General features: G+C 41.3%; 1 protein-coding gene across 2 annotated transcripts in view; it reads left to right on the forward strand.

The window, feature by feature from the left end:
• The window catches only part of RTN4IP1 (reticulon 4 interacting protein 1), a 53,250-nt gene that overhangs the window by 20,444 nt on the left and 15,058 nt on the right, over positions 1 to 17,748 (forward strand). For both annotated transcript variants that reach the window (XM_015572732.1, XM_015572731.1), the window contains exons 6-8: positions 4,946 to 5,082; positions 8,414 to 8,597; positions 12,326 to 12,418. In XM_015572732.1, coding sequence (XP_015428218.1) covers positions 4,946 to 5,082; positions 8,414 to 8,597; positions 12,326 to 12,418 — 414 coding nt within the window. The remainder of the gene's footprint in view (positions 1 to 4,945; positions 5,083 to 8,413; positions 8,598 to 12,325; positions 12,419 to 17,748) is intronic.

Here is a 17,748-nt window from a genome sequence, read left to right on the forward strand (position 1 = left end):
AGTTTAGATTCCATCCATCACCATATATTTAGCCCCTTTTACCCATTTGACCTCTCCTCACCTCTTCCCCTCTGGTAACCACTATTCTATTCTATTCCTAGTTTTTGGTTTTGTTTTTTTTTTTAATATATTTTATTGATTTTTTTACAGAGAGGAAGGGAGAGAGAATAAAGAGTTAGAAACATCGATGAGAGAGAAACATCAATCAGCTGCCTCCTGTACATCTCCAACTGGGGATGTGCCCACAACCCAGGTACATGCCCTTGACCGGAATCGAACCTAGGACCCTTGAGTCCGCAGGCCGACGCTCTATCCACTGAGCCAAACTGGTTTCGGCTGTTTTGTTTTGTTTGTTTATTTTTTGTTGTATATTTCACATGTGAATGAAATAATACAGTTTTTGTTCTTTTTATGTCTGATTTATTTCACTTAGCATAATATCCTCAAGATCCATTTATGTTATTACGAATGCAATACTGCTTTTTTATGGCTGAGTAGTATTCCATTATATATGTAGTTTTTAGTTGGTTGTTTGTTTTTCTTATTTTGGTTGGTGAATTATATGAGTTCTTTGTGTATTTAGGATATTACCTTCTTATCAGATATATCATTTGCAAATATTTCTCCTATTCAGTTGCTTGCCTTTTTGTTGTTGATAATTCCCGTTGCTGTGCAGAAGCTTTGTATTTTTTATATGGTCCCATTTGTTTACTTTTTGTTTTGTTTCCCTTGCTATTCGAGTCAAATCCACAAAATCATCACTAAAACCAATGTCCAGAGGCTTTATGCCTATGATTTCTTCTATGTATTTTATGGTTTCAGATCTTTCAGATCTTTCAGTCTTTACTCCATTTTGAGTTCATTTTTGTGTATGGTGTGAGATAGTGGTCTAGTTTATTCTTTTGGATGTGGCTGTCCAGTTTTCCCAACACCCTTTATTGAAGGGACTTTTCTTCTCTATTGTATATTCTCGGCTTCTTTGTTATAAATTAGTTGTTCATATATGTGTGGGTTTATTTTTAGACTCTCAATTCTCTTCCATTGGACTGTGTTTGTTTTTCTGCCAGTACCATGCTGTTTTGTTTTGTTTTTTATTATTACTGTAGCTTTGTTATATAGTTTGAAATTGGCGAGTATGATACCTCTTGCTTTGTTCTTTTTTCTCAGCGTTGCTTTGGTTACTAGGGGTCTTTTGTGGTTCCAAAAGACCCACAAATTTTAAGGTTTTTTGCTCTATTTCTGCGAAAAATGCCATTGGAATTTTGATAAGGACTGAATCCATAGATTACTTGAGGTAATATGGACATTTTAACAATATTGATCCTAATGCATGAGCACAGAATCTCTCCATTTCTTTGTGTTTCCTTCAGTTTCTTTTAAAAATGTAAGATGACTTTTTATCTTGTCAATAGAAAGATTATTATTTCATGAATTTCTAAATTCACATAAATTATTTTTTCTTAAAAGCCTGAGGGAAAGGTGGGTTCAGTAAATTCACTGTAATTTCAGCTTGCCCTTCTAAGAAGGAAATTTTCTAATGCAGAAGGAAGTGTTAATCTTTCCAGTGGTTTAATATATGAGTTACTTTGTGGATGTCTTGTATAAGAAATGTTGAAAAGCTTTGTAGTCTTGAATTTGAATAGGAAGTATCAATATGAACTCAACATATTTTGTGTACTGGTGTATGCAAAGCTGTCTCGTGAAATATCTTTGTCCTTAAAAGAAAGCAGGGCTTTTGGAGAAATGGCAGATTACAGATCTGGGTCACAAAATGTACAAGAATGAGCATGGAATATATTAAATAGTAAGGAAACTGTCAACTTGAAGGAACTCCCAAAGATGTTACACTTTGAGTTTCAGTAATAATGGTAATTATTATGGATCAAAACCCTTCAAATATATTTAAATCCATGAATTCATGATGATATACTTTTTAAAAGTGGTCAATTTTGGAAGAGGACCAACTTATTTAAAAACTGAAAAAGGTAAACAATTATGTGTCTTGCCTTTACTGTATGGACTTTACCTGAGTAAACAAAGCATGTTTCTTCATAAAAGTATTCCAACTACTAAATTAAAAAAAAGAATATTATTATTTTGCAACCACCAGTGGACAGCTGCTAAGATAATAAGAAGAGCAACAACCAGACAGGATGTGCCTGTTCTCATTTTGCCAGACACTGTCCATAGTCTTGCTAGAGGGATTGAAACAGAAGACACAGAGCACAGCGCAGCATGTGGCCCTGAGCCCTGAGTGTGCAATTAGAAATTCATCACTGGGGAAACTCTGGAGGCCAGGTCAATGGCCTGGATTTTTTCACAGATAAATTATTACAAAGTGAAGGGATAGAAGAGGAACCTATAATTTAAAAAGAGACTTAGAAGACACTGAATTTCAAAAATACACAAGACTAAACTATAGTGTCTAGGGAATGCACATCTGTGTGCTAAAACAATATTTTTAAATGCAAGGAGGTGATTACTATAAACATCAGGATAATGATGACTTCCAGGGAGGGAGAGACTTGTGTTGGGGTGGGGCACGTAGAAAAGCTTTTGGGATGGCTGCTGTTTTGTGTTTCTGCTTTGTGTCTGCCATGTACGCATTTTTTTACGCTTGTGCTTTATTTTACATAAAATTTTTTTTAAAGGTAAAGCTGTTTTTAAAATCTATTAGCGGTGTTTAAAGATACTAGATAGTTCTAAGTGGGAGAGGAAAAACTAGAAATTTAGAAAAAAATTCATTGAACTGTTTCAACATCGGATAAATTCTTCCTGAGGATTTAATACTATTTAAAGAAACCATTAAATGTAGTGCTTAAAACATAATTTCCTTTTTCTCCACAGTTTCTTTTTTATATCTAGATACTGGATATTTATCTTGGATTATATTCTTGACATAATTGAATATAGATTGGGACTTGCTGTTGAAAGCAACATGTCATTGTACTCAAGTTTCTCTGTTTGCAGCCTATAAACATCATACATTTTATATGATGTCACTCCTAAATGTTTTAATTCTCCTCATATTTCCAGGGCATATAAAAGCTTGGTCAATATTGCTTTTAAAAGTGAGAGATTAGGTAAGATTATAAATGGTTTTTAAATCCTTATTCATTTTTTTTGTATTTAAGATTTGTATTGATTTTTCTAAAGATAAAGGAAGGGAGAGAGAGAGAAAGAGAAACATTGATGTGAGTGTGAAACATCAATTGGCCTCTTCCTGCATGCCCTCTACCAGGGATTGAGCCCACAAACCAGGCATGTGCTCTGATGGGGAATTAAACTGGCAACCTTCCTGTGTTTGGGATGAGGCTTAATCAACTGAGTCACACTAACCAGGACATTCCTTATTGCTTTAAAAATATAGGGCATCCACATTTTATATCTGGGCAACTATATATTTAGGTCTTTTTACTTCCAAGGTAATCATGTTTAAAAATAAAGTGGTTGTATTTTCTTCACTTCTTTTAAAAACTGATCCAATCATTTATTACCTGGTACTAAGAGCTACTTGCTTTTTAAAAAATATATATTTTTATTGATTTCAGAGAGGAATGGAGAGGGAGAGAGAGATTGAAACATCAATGATGAGAGAGACTCATTGATTGGCTGCCTACTGCACACCCCGTACTGGGAATGGAGCCCAACCCAAGCATGTGCCCTTGACCAGAATTGAACATGGGACCCTTCAGTCCATAGGTCGACGCTCTGTCCACTGAGCCAAACCAGCTAGGGAGAGCTAATTGCTTTGATACAGCTGCCTTACTCAAGACTGTACTAACTCTTATTGAAGATACAGATGAAGAAATGTTGCATTTTTATGTTCTGAATATATTTTAAATTGTCATTTTCTGAGAACATGTTTTTATTTATTTACTAGGGGCCCAGTGCATGAATTTGTGCACCTTGAAAGGAACTGTGGGCCATGATGCTGCGGTGGGCACAGGGATGGGTCTCGGCCCATCCTCCGCGCCCCCACCAGGCCCCTCCAGCCACGGCCCCTGGTCCCATCTGCTGGCAGCCCCGCTCCCACCACCACCACTCCCACATGCTGACAGTGCTGGCCCCGCTCGCACCCACTGACAGCACGGAGCAATTGGGGCCGGTGCCAGCAGCAGGTGCGAGTGACAGCTGCTGCCCCCATCGCCCCTCAGGAGGAAGGGGAGGTGGAGAAGCCCTCAGGGTGATCAGGGCTGGCAGCCGCCGCTCACACCTGCTGTTGGCCCTGAGAGATTGGGACCGGTGCCTGGCGTTTGCAGTGGGTGCAAGCGGCAGCTCTGGCACCAGCAACAGGTGCAAGTGGGGCCGTCGCCAGCAGCAGGTGTGAGCAGTGGCTGCCTAATTGCACCGCAGGAGCAGGGGGAGGTGGAGAAGCGCTGAGGGGTGATCGGGGCCAGCAGCCGCGCCTCCCGCACCCACTGACGGCGCTGAGTGATTGGGACCAGCGCCAGGCATCGAGGCACTCAGGTGCAAAGAATTTTCAGTAACTACCAGAGGCTCGCTCAGTGCATGTCATAGCGACCGGTTATTTGGTTGTTCTGCCTTTCGGTCTATTTGCATATTAGGGTTTTATATATATAGATTTGCCATTTACTTTTGTCAACCTTAAAAGTACTAAACTTGAGACTATAGACTCCTGTCTTTTCTGATACTGGTGAAGCATTGAGCTCTTCTCTGATTGGATTGGTTATAACTTCATGACAACAGGCGACTGGCTGTTGCATCCATGGAAAATGAGATCTACTTCTTGGAATTTTCTGAGTGAACAAAAGTTGAATCATTTTTACTAGCTTCTGACAGATGGCTTCCTGTAGTGTTCATTAAGACGAAGCACTTAGAGTTCTCTAGAGATCGGGCTGATACATGTACATGTGGTGCCAGCTATTTTAAAAAATGCAGTTTTCTACTTTCTCTCTCCCCCCCCTCCCCTTTTCGTTGGCAGGTAATGAAAGCATGGGAGGCTCATGTGACAGCAGTTTGCTCTCAGGATGCCAGTGGACTTGTAAAGAAGCTTGGGGCAGATGATGTAATTGATTACAAATCTGGAAATGTGGAAGAAAAGTTGAAATCTTTAAAACCGTATGTATTAGAACAATGTTCACAGTTGATAATGAAAGGCTGAGGTGGTTTGGTGATCATGTTGGAATCTTAGAGAAGTATCTATGAAAATATTCAGTGTCATTAGAAATCATTAGGTTGGTTTCTGTGTTAATTCCAGATGTTAATATAGCACAATAACACAGTGAGGTAGGTATTGAGGAAGATATTTTGCTTACATGGTCTTTTCAGTTAACTTTCATTACTGGCTTGTAACAGGTCTAAAGGCAGAATTGGAAGTGTGTTCCTTTTGATGGCATCTGTCACCACAGGAAGAACAGCGCAGTGCATGAAAATTTATGCTTAGCACTAAACACATTTTTGGCTTAATAAGGGCTTCACAGAAACAAAGACAGCATAAATATTGATGATGGGAGCACTGTGAATGTTCTCGGTGCCGCTGAATGCCAGGCTGTGGTTTGGCCTAATGTACAAACGAGCAGATTCAGGCATTCTCCAAGGCCCTGTTCATCTTGACTGTGGGCGTTTATTAATCTGGTCTTCATCTGGCCAAGATATGCTGAGAGCATAACCTAGCAGTGTTTGGAAAGCTACTTTACTGCTTCTTTTTCTTTACTGAGAATCAAGCTGGCAATCTTTCAGTGTACAGTGCATGGGCTCATGTCCAGCCAACTGAACCATATGGGCCAGAGCTTACTACTTCTTTTTCAAAGGTGTTTCCTTTTTCAATTACTTTTCACAAGCCAGTTATTCTTGCCCACTTTGTGTAGAAATATATTTTCATGGCTTAAAAAAAAAGAGAGAAAAAAAGGGAGCCCCTGTCTGACTGCCTAGCCTTTCTCAGCCAGCACCCCCAGCTCCCAACAGCAGTATGGCGGTACACCCAGGAACTGACTCCTTATTCCTTCAACTGTTTATGGAGCCTCCACTCTTGCCAGACAGTGTTCTAAGCAAAGGATGAGATACAGTGGTGAGCAAGACAAATTTCCCTTTCATGGCACTTATATTCTAGTCAGGGAGGTTTCATTGGCAAGTGCTCTCAAGAACACCGATGCGGGGAAAGGGGAAAACAAATGATTGGTGAGGAGTCTGTGTGACATACGGTGTTTTAAAAATGCCTCTGAAGCATTGGAGCAGAGGCATCTGTGGGCAAGCCAGGAGAGCGGGATTTTTAAAAACCTGTTCCCTGCTGTATCCCTCCACTTGGAACAGTATAGTAGCATGTAGTGGGTGCTCAATAAGCAAAAAAGCACACAGAGTAAACCAACAACCAAAATATTTGTTTCCTGAGTTATTGAGGGAAACTTAGGAGCAGAGCAGTTGTTCCAGATGGAGGCAACAGCAAATACAAAGCCCCCGTGGCGGAACTCACTTGGCATGTGTGAGGGATGACACTGTCCCTTGCTGAGATCTTATCCACTGCCTTCCACCCTGTGTGTCAGAACCTAGGCCTCTCTGGGCCTTGGAGATCTGGTTTCTAGGTAGTGGTAGTTTCCGCTGCTCTCATACCTTCTGCCTCTAGGAATAGCAGCATGAGACTGAGGCCAAGGCCAGCCCATTGCCCTCTGTCTACCTTACTTTTTACACATGTCTGGAGTATGTCACTGGAGAACAGGGAACCTGACACATGGAAGGCCGTAGCACACTCAGACCAGCCCCCACAGCTGTGCTACAGTTTGCTCCTCCACGTCGCTTATCCTGCTCACTCCTTTTCAGTAGGGGGCTCTCATCAGCTTATAAATGCAGACCAATTTTTTTTTTTGACAGCTTTAGTTAAAATTCATCTCTATAACCTATACCTGAAATTTGGCCTCTGAATCTACCTAGAATAAATTTGTTCCTCCTTCTAAATCACAGCTTTTTAGATTTCAATCTTAGAGTCTTATAGCAGGAAAGGGCTTCAGAATTCTTCAGTCCAACTCTATCATGTTACGGTTGAGAAAATCGGGTAGAGGGGATATAAGTTTTGAATGCTCAAGGTCATGCCACTCAGTCATGGATGGGAGAACTGCATCTACAGCCTGGTCTCAGGACTTCTTTTTCAGGTGGTGCCTGTTCTATGATACCAGGCTGCCCTTAAGTTTTATTTAAAATAAGTATCATCATTTTTGTTTATTTAAAATTTGGGAAGGGAGTAAAAAATTAAAAGCAGAAACTTTAGAAACTTAAATTCACTATTTTTATTCTCTTTAATGAAAAGAATAGTCTTCTATAAGGTCATTCTCCTGCACACGTAGCCTTCCGTTTTTATTTGCCCTTCTTTAGTTTAGTTCATAAAAGATTAAAGATGCACAAAGTTGGTCGAAGCTGGTTTTCGTAGCTCTGATGCTTGATTTCATCTATATGAATTTAGCAGAGAAATGGATTTATCAAAAAGAAATTTATCAATTTGCTTAATGTATAAGCATACAGTCTCTAAATAGATCTTTGTTTTAACAAATATTTAAAAGCTTCATTGAGTTTTATCCCCTTTAAGGAGAATGTAGTGATTATAGCAGCTTTAGATTAGACGTAAAGAGTTGAGTATCTGTTAGTTCCTGTGGATTCCATCATGCCTGGATTTTCTGGGCATGTTAGAGCAGAATTGAAGACTGAGAGCAGGCTGTTGATTGCTCTTTATACGTTGTCCCGATGCTATGCATGAAACAACAACAAAAAAAGGTAGAACATTCCAGGGAAAGAGGATGCTTCTATAAGCAGTTCTAACTCTAGAGGGATTAAAGCAAATTGTTTTTGTAGGTGAAAACCTTACATATTTGTCATTCCAGTGCTTCTGTGCACTAAAGAAGACTTTTACTTTTATCACATGGCTAGCTTTGCAGTTTTCTGAGAGCTTGAGTCGGGATTTCTCAACCTTGGCTACCTTAGTTTCTCAACAGTTGACCTTTGGGACTGGATAATTTTTTGTTGTGAAGGGTTGTTATGTGCACAGTAGGGCGTTTATCATCATCCTTGGCCTCTAGATGCCGTTAGCTTCTTCCCACCACCTTACAGGGTTGTGACAACTAAAAACGTCTCTAGACATTGCCTAATATGTCCCCTGGGAGCTAAAATCACCCTCTGTTAACAACCACTTGTTTAAGTCATTCTTGAAGTATTAGAAAATTTGACTTTATGACACAAAAAATCAGTCACGTTTGACTTATCTAGTAGAAAAGCCAGAGACTCGGTAAGTGGCTATTCCCTTTACTCCTTTGTCAAAGCAGCTACCCCTCGGCTGGATAGCACAGCACAGCTGAGTTTGTGACTGTCCCTGAAAGAAACCCTGTGGCTGCTGGTGATGGGATTGAAGCGGGGTTGGAGCCCTGGGTAAAGACTGACAAGGATCTTCTGATTGCTTCTTCCTCTCCAGGTTTGATTTTATCCTTGATAATGTTGGTGGGTCCACTGAAACGTGGGCTCTAAATTTACTCAAGAAATGGTCAGGAGCCACATACGTGACTTTGGTGACTCCTTTTCTCCTGAACATGGACCGGTTGGGCGTAGCAGATGGCATGTTGCAGACGGGCGTCACCATGGGCTCTAAGACACTAAAGGTAAGGATTCAAGTCCTGGTGATGAGAACAAGCAAGTGCCTCTTGCTCCTGGAAATTGATTTCCACCCAGCCAGTTTCTTTCATCTTGGGGACAAGCATGGGCTCTGGAGTCGCACCCTGACTGTGTTCAAATTTTAGCCTCCTTAGTAGCTGTGTGACCCCTTGCAAATCTTTGTCACTAGACCTTGATGTCTTCACCTGTAACACGGGGCTAGTAGGATATATGCCTTACCTCATGTTGTAAGGGTTAAATGAGATCATCCATGTGAAGGATTTGGCACAATGAAAGATCCTGTTAAATGTTAGCCTTTATTGTTATCATCTGATATACCTTCTATACACCTTTTTTCTTGCCTATATCTGATGCTATCTTCACCAGTCTTAACACATAAGGTCTCTAGTACGGGAAGGTGAAAATGTTAGTAAGTCTGCAGCTGGCTGTTTTTATGTTCGTAGGATTGGGATATGCCAGTGATTCCCAGTTGGGGCTTTCAAACCATTAGAAGTCCATGGGCAATTTTTGAATTTGAAAAACTTGAAGGAAATTGTAGTTTTACTTCAGTGAGACTACAAAGACTCATAGAACCATCAGGCCTTTCCTGGATTTATATTGATTGTCCCAACACCGCATATCCCATGTGGATCAGAAACTCTAGCTCTTAATGGCATTCTGGGAGTTTCTGACGCTTGATTAGTCAGCCTGATTGTTAACAGGGCCACTGTTACCAGGGCTGTAAGGAGCTCTGTCCCCCATCTGAACACATCCAGTGTGTGATGGGCCTGGAGACGCTCAGCCTTGGTTACAGGACTGGTGGCTTTTGTGTTTGTTCTTACTTAACGTGATAGCCTTGTCTCACAATGATGACAGAACCTTATATAATTCCACCTTATACACTGTTGGTAATTATAGGTCATTGGTTTAAAATCTGAATTAGTGAGAAGGTGGAATAAGTGATACAAAAAAGGAAGATAAATTCTATTTCATTAATTAGACAAAATACTTTAGGCCCAGGAAAAAGGCAGTAGAAGGTTCCTTTACAGTAAAAGGTTGTGGGTCACTGTGTCAAGCCCTCCATCACTGACCCATATTTGTGAGATGACTGGCTTGATAATTATCTTAACTTTTTTTTTATTATAGAAATTAATTTGGGACCTTTCTGGGAGTGAACTTTAGGACTTTGGTCTCTCGGATTCTGTGTACTAAGTACACACTTAGAAGTAGTAGCGAAGAGCTGTGATAAAAGAGACCAGCACTCAATTCTTAGGAACTGTGTGTGGGTGATAGAGGTGAACACCCAACACAATGAACACACGGCACATTTTCACTGGATCCAAATGCAGCCAGAAAGTGTGCACAGGGTGCTCTGTGAGAGAAAGGAAATGTACTATGATTTGTCTCTTCTTTCCTATTTCACAAAACCCAGGCTTTCCAAGAGCTTTAAAATATAAGTTTAAGTTTTCTAAATGGTTTTACAGTTTGTACTCAAGTGAGACCCCTTACAATTTAACCTTCAGAGCTGGCCTCTGAGAGTAAAAGAGGCATAGCTCTCTTCATTTTCCCTTTCTCCGTGCTTGAAAGATGATAGTGGTAATCTCATGTGAAAACCTTTTAAGTAGTTTCTGATGTCTTTCTAGAATGTGCAGTTAGAGCCTCATTGTAATGCTCTGGGCTCTCCTGCCTGCTTCAGTTTACTCTCCTGTAATGGCCTGGAAAAAAAAGTAAAAATTCTGCTGTTGCAGAACAGAAGTTTCACTTTACAGGGCAACCCCCTGTAAAGAGTTATAGACATGACGGTGGTGACTATTGCTATTCCTTCTTTAAACCCCTAAACAGTTACCAGAATATTTTAATTATAGTCTGTAAGCTAGACCTTAGCAGGAAGTACATGAGCTGGTCTGTGAGTGTAATTAACAGGGCCCCCTGTAAGCTTGGGATAATCTCAGTGCTTCAAACTGGTTTTTTTTTGCCTTTTTTTTAAGTTAGTTACCTAGACCAGTGTTTCCCGACCTCTTTCATGACACACATAGAATATGAAAGTATTTGAAGAGCACATTGAGGCTCCTCCGGGAGCAAACTACCTGGAGACTCTGCGGCCCAGGCTCTGCCCTGCTATCCCAAGGGCTGACGGGCATCCATGTCCCATTCCACCTATTCTAGGGTAAACTTGGGTCTGTTTGCGTCTGTGGTCTTGGGGTAATTATTAATGGCGACTCCTTTAACTCTCACAGTTGTTCCAGGTTAGACAGTAAACTGTAGGGTCACTTGATCAAACCCATAAGCCATTCCTGACACACCTGCTGTGAAGCTTTGCCTAGACAACAGCTTGGTTTTGTCTTTCTTTCTAGTCTTAACTCTCATTTGACATTGCCCCAGTCTTTCCTACTTTGGCACTAGGGGAACATTTATCCTATACTTTTTATGTATCAGGCATTTTACACACATTCTCCTTTAATCCTTCCAACGGCCCTGTGCGCTAGGTGGTGGCATCACCATTCTGCAGGCCAGGAAACAGTCTGAAAGAAGTAGCTTGACCTAAATAACACAGCTATTAAGTGCCTGAGCTCGAGTAGCAGGGGAGTTCCATTATACTTGCCAGCTCCATGCGTTGGTAGCAGCTGACTCACGCTGAGGCAACGTTGAAGGCGGGCTCAGGGAAGAGAAGTCAGCCATCCCAGCAGTTGTGGGCACATGTGGGGAGGAGGCACATGGTCCTGGCTGCCTCAGGATAGCTCACATCTGACCAAGTGTAGTTGGGCAGGTCAGTGGGGTATCATGGAGATCCTCAGCTCACTTGTCGTTTTCATCATGGCCTAATGATAATAAATAATAACAATTCAAAGTAGGTATGGCAGTGAGTGATCATGAACCCTCTGGTGTAAGATTTTTGCTTATCTTCACCAGGAGATGTTTTGTCCTATTATAAATTAGGTGGCTTTGGACTTGTTGTAACTATAGGGGAAGACCCAGCCATGATACATTAAAAACCCTTAAATTGTTTTGCCTTAAAACTATCTTATTACTCTCAGAGCCAGAAAAAAACAACTGGGTTTCTTATCTAAAATTATATTTTGATGCCTTATTGCCCCCAAAGAATTCTTGAATTAGGTAAAAAGCCCTTTTCTGGTGCCTCTAGGCTTTAACTCAAACCTTAGTAGAGAAGGCCTAGAGGTATCAGCCATAATTTCTCGTAGGGAAGAAATTGAATGTATAAGACCATGTAGACCAGTGGTTCTCAACCTGTGGGTCGCGACCCCTTTGGCGGTCGAATGACCCTTTCACAGGGGTCGCCTAAGACCATCCTGTATATCAAATATTTACATTACGATTCATAACAGTAGCAACATTACAGTTATGAAGTAGCAACAAAAATAATTTTATGGTTGGGTCACAACATGAGGAACTGTATTTAAAGGGCCAGAAGGTTGAGAATCACTGATCTAGACTGTCATTTTAAGGAGAGCTTTCCTGTGCTTACTTGTCAGTCACACATTGGTGAAGAAGCCTGAGTTCACAGGGATTGTTTTTGTTCATTTATTTACTAAACATTCACAGAGCATTCACTGTCATTCACTGTGCCAAGGTGCTGGGCATACAGCTCATTGTGGCAGCATGAAATGGGAAGTCAGTTTGTCTTAGTCCTCCAGAAAATACTTTTCTCTAAATTTGCATTTAGTCAGAATTTATCCTTTTCTGTATTTGACATGTCTTTTTTTCCTTTTCATTTTAGCATTTCTGGCAAGGAGTCCATTACCGCTGGGCCTTTTTCATGGCCAGTGGTCTATATCTGGATGACATTGCAAAGCTGGTGGATGAAGGAAAGGTATGTGCAGCCTGTTGTGTTGCTAGAGTGTTCCTTGTAATCCAGGCAGCCTGCCCACCAAGCCCATTCCTTGGGAGCTCTGCAGAGGTGGGCTCTACCAGCAGGCATGCTGCCTCACATGGCCAAGTTTAAGTGCCGTGTTTTTGGTTCTACCTCCCTGGGAATAATAGACTGCTATATCTGAAAAAGAGCTCACACTGTCTAGTCAAATCATCTTGGTTTATAGATGAAGAGGCAGGCCCAGAGAGGTTATATGATTCCCCTGAGGACCATTGGTTAGTGGTTAGCAGAGCTGGGGTCTGTAGCTGGGCTGCTACTATCTGCTAATGGTCCTCAAAAGAAGGCACCATGAAGGCAGTGTGCAAGGATGTGGGGGCACACTCGTGAGTTTACGACAGAACTGCTTCTGGCGGTAAGCGGATTTCCAGATGGGCAAGGAGACCAAACATTGGAATTTAAATCCCAACAGAACTGGACTAAAAGTCAGGTGCCGGGGTCTCCTATTCCCTGGCTGGTGTAAGAAAATCGAGGGCCAGTAAATGGTATACCTGAGAGGGTTGATGGGCAGGACATGGGTGAGGTTGGATGGAGACTTTGTGGGGATAACTGGTTGGTTTTCCGACCACTCGTGGCTATCCTGCAGTGGGCGTTGTGGGGAAGGAGTGCTGCTTATATTCAGGTCATATCTTTTGAGGTATCAAAAGGCCTTTCAGGGCTGTTGAGGGTTGAAAGGCTCTTCAGCTACTGCCGTTTATTTGAGTTCGTACACAATCTTAATCTCTCTGATATTCTATCTTTGAAGGATAACCCAGAAGGCAAACTCATATTTTGGTGCTGATATTTATGACTTCATTGAGAGATTATATGGAATTATAGGATGGAGAACCTTATATACTCTAGAGGCATAGATAAAATCATTCCCATTTTACAGATGAGAAAACTGGCTCAAAGAGATAGTGGGACTTGCTCATTTGCAGAGGTGGGACCAGAACTCATCATACTTCCTGACTCCCAGCCCTGTGCTTTTCCTTCTCCACCTTCAGCTGCAATCTTAGTGCCTAACTCTGATCTGGGACTTCCCTTGTCATTTTACAGTGGGCAGGGATAGTGATTGGAGCAGGGCCACCATTACCTCCACGTGATCCATGCTAAGCCACTTGCAAAGAACCCTTTGCGATGGACTTGCTTCTGCTGGCACCTGCCCCTTGCTGGCCCATTTTATCATTCCATTTCAGTTGTGGAATGGACTGTTTTTAGGAACTTCTGACTTCTTTTTATGCATGTACTGTTGTTGTTTTTTTAAATTCTATTACAGCCAAGGAACTACATACAGTATGTGATAGTAAAGACCTACTACACTTCCCTAAATTTTTTGGTTCCAAATTTGCATGCCTTTTCTCGGACTTCTGAATCTGGGTGTGTAGACGGAGGGCTCAGCCTTATTATGACTGTGTGAGTGCCCCTTTGCAGGGCTCTTCCCACAACCCTTGGATGCTTATTTTATTTTTAGAAAGACGGGAATAAACTGTTGTAAGATAATTTGGCCCATGATTCTGTATAGTGCTCATATGGTTAGAGCTCCATTGTCAGGTCCCTGTCCTACGGTGGCCACCACACAACTGTGCTTGTCCTGACAGCTGTTTCAGGCTGTCCACTCACCACTACCACTTTGTATTCAAAACACTGCCTCTTTCTCTCTACCTGGAAAATACTATTTACTAAACAAAGAAGAGAGGTGACTTGTGTATATGTATCTAGTAAATTTGGCAGATGACTGGTAGAATGGCTAATAAAGGAAATGATATAAATAAAGATGCCCTTGAAGTATCCTTGAATGAGGGGCAGTGAGGAAATATTCTTCTGACCTTCTCTGCACCAGACTTATTTGGGCTTGGGTGTAATTCTGACAGTGAAGGGCTCTGGAACCATGGAAGTTAATATGTGATGTTGGATGTCCTGGTGAGGTCGGCTCTTTTATTGTGCATCCTGCTTCTTTGTGGGTGCAACAGGTCACTGACTGCCTACACTTGGAAATCAGAAAGGATTACGTATCAGGTCTACTTATATTGTGTGGTTAGTAAAGATTGACATTCTTTAAGCTTTGGCTGAGTGCTTAATGACTCTAATTCTAGGCGTCTGATAGAGGACCTATAGTTAATTGTTCTTTGACACTGTGAAGCCATGAACCAAAAGAGCCTACTCTTTTAAAATACTTAAAGTTTTTAAATAGATATACATATGCAAGGTTTAAATTTAAAAGGTAGGAAAAGTAATTTTTAAAAAATATATATTTTATTGATTTTTTTACAGAGAGGAAGGGAGAGAGATAGAAAGTTAGAAACATCGATGAGAGAGAAACATTGATCAGCTGCCTCCTGCACATCTCCCACTGGGGATGTGCCCACAACCCAGGTACATGCCCTTGACCGGAATCGAACCTGGGACCTTTCAGTCCGCAGGCTGATGCTCTATCCACTGAGCCAAACCGGTTTTGGCAGAAAAGTAATTTTAAGAAATCTTCCTTTGACTCCTGTCCCTCAGTGACTGAGATTCTCCCTGTCAGATGCAACTAGTGTTACCAGTTTTTTGGGTATTCCAAATATGTTCTGTGTATCAGTAGGCTGATACAGAGAATGGTTTATAATCAACACATTGAGTGTAATGGGCAGCTGAAATTGTGCCTTGTGCCATTTTCTGCTAAGCACAATAAGCATTTTCTGTTTTTTTATACTATTTAGCAATCATTTTTTGTTGGGAGTGGGAGGGCCATAGCAAATATTAGATTTGGGCCAAACGTGTGTCATTGATTAACATACTCAAAGATTAAAAACATGAAAACCTAGCACACATCTAGTTTACTATCCTCCCTCCCTCCACTCCCCATCCTACCACTGTGTCACATTTAGAGAGACTGAGGCTCTCAGAGACTAAATGACATGTTTAAGGTCACAGAGCTAGGCAGGGTCCAGGTCTCATGACCTCTGGGACAGTTCCTTCTATCATCCTTTGCTGCCTTTAAGATTGGGACAATAATAGTTAAAAACTAAATTTCTCTCCCTGGCCAGTAGGACTCAGTTAGATATTGTCAGTTGGTGAGGATTGAGCCAAAAGGTTGCTGGCTTTATCCTCAGTAGGGGGCATGCAAGAGGCAGCCTATCGATGTTTCGCTCTCACATTTATATTTTTCTCTTCTCTTCCTCTCCCTTCCTCTTACTCTAGAAAAATCAATTAAAAATCTTAAAAAAATAAAAATAAATTTCTCACAGAACCTTCATTGTTTTTTGCTTGCTTAGTCATCCATATATTAGATAGGTGGAGCTTGAATTCTATCTACAGAATTCTCTTCTTGAATCTGTCAGTATCTTTCAGGACTAAGAGGATGTGATGAGGCAGACTTAAGATCACAATCAGCCACTGATAAAAATGACTGTGCTTTGAAGGAAAATATTTATATATCTTTGCCTTTATATGCATGTGTTAATTTCTTATTGGTGCTGTAACAAATTACCATAAGTGTTGTGGCTTAAAATGACACTTATTATCTTACAGTTGTGGAGGCCAGAAGTCCAAAACGGGTCAGCAGATCTGTGTTCCTTTGGAGGCAGGTGGTGGGGAGAGTCTGTTTCTTTGCCTTCTCCAGCTTCTAGAGCAGTGGTTCTCAACCTTCCTAATGCCTCGACTCTTTAATACAGTTCCTCGTGTTGTGGTGACCCCCAATTTCATTTACAAATTGAACATAATTAAAGCATCGTGATTAATCACAAAAACAATATGTAATTATATATGTGTTTTCTGATGGTCTTAGGCGACCCCTGTGAAAGGGTCGTTCGACCCCGAAAGGGGTCGCGACCCACAGGTTGAGAACCGCTGTTCTAGAGGCTGCCTACGTATATTCCTTGGCTCATGGCCTTGCGTCACTTTGACCTGTGCTTCCATTATTACCTCTCTCCTTCTGACTAATCCTCTGCTTCCCCCTTGTGAGTATGTTGGACTTACCCAGCTAATTCTCCCATCTCAAGATCCTGACCACAATCTCATCTGCAGAGACCCTTTTGCAAATTAAATTATCATATTCACAGGTTTTGTTACTCTGGCCGCCACAAGCATAAAATATCTCAAAAGATATGAAAAAAAATTAAAATACTGGTTGCCCTTGAGGAGGGAAACTAGATGGCTGGGGATCAAGTATGGGAGGGCAATTTTTCTTTGTACCCTTTCATCTTTTTGAATATGTTTCTTTGCACACATTCTTTTTTTTTTTTTTCTTTGCACACATTCTTCATGTAATTATTAAAGACCTTTGATGTCATATACTTAATGTCCACAGGTCTGTTGAAGATCCTAGGTGACCAGCCAAACTTCTTGATTGAGTGATGATGTAGATACTTCCGTTTATGTCTTTATTTGAGCCAGCATCAAAATAGTTCCTATGTACTAATTCAAATTTAATTCAGAACAGTTACTGAGGGCCCACAAGGACTCTGCTTTACCCAGGAGGATGTGGAGAGGTATTTGGCAATGCTGAGTTACCTCCAAGCAGTGCTGGTACCCTGGTTCCCTGTAGGGCTGGAGAAGTTCTCTGTCTGCACTGTGCAGTGTGGTAGCCACTAGCCACATGTGGCTGTTGACCACTTGAAAAGTGGCTAGTGCAACTGAGAGACTGACTTTTTCATTTTATTGACTTTTGATTAGCTTAAATTCAAATAGCCACATGTAGCTAGAGGTTACCGTATTGGACAGTACAGTTTTAGAGGAAAAATGTACCAAGTTCCGAGCCAGGCAATTTCCCAGACCCCTGTTGAGATGGCCAGCCGCTAGGTTAGGCAGTTAATTACATTGCAAAACTGTAGGCTCCTTATTTTTAACTGGATTTTTTCTTCCGTAGAAAGAATGCAGTGATCAGGAATTGAATCCTAGGAATCCTAGAAGAGGGTTATCCTGCCAGACATGGCAAGTGCCTCCTGGATCTGAAGCCTTGACGCCACAGGCGTTTCCTGATGCTGCTGAGATTATTTCTGTGGGGGAAATGTAGGCAGTTTCCCTCACACCTGGCAGGAAGGAGTGCCTTTTTTCATGGGGATCTAGGGATAAGTCCTGGATGCTTTCCAAATGGGCACAGTTACTCCCTTTGAGAGTATCCCCATCCCACCCCATCTCACCGCCTATCTTCTAGCTTAATGTTTTCTATCTAGGGCAGGAAGTTCCAGAAATAGCAAACCCAAACAAAGTCTGCCTCTTTCTTTTGTCTTCTTTATGTCTCCTTAGTTTAAGTCCCCTCATTCCCCTTTACCCCGACCCTGGAAATATTGGACCTATCTCGGAGGTCAGGG

The sequence above is a fragment of the Myotis davidii genome, unplaced genomic scaffold (genome assembly GCF_000327345.1).
Source record: "Myotis davidii unplaced genomic scaffold, ASM32734v1 scaffold68, whole genome shotgun sequence".
Taxonomy (NCBI): domain Eukaryota; kingdom Metazoa; phylum Chordata; class Mammalia; order Chiroptera; family Vespertilionidae; genus Myotis; species Myotis davidii.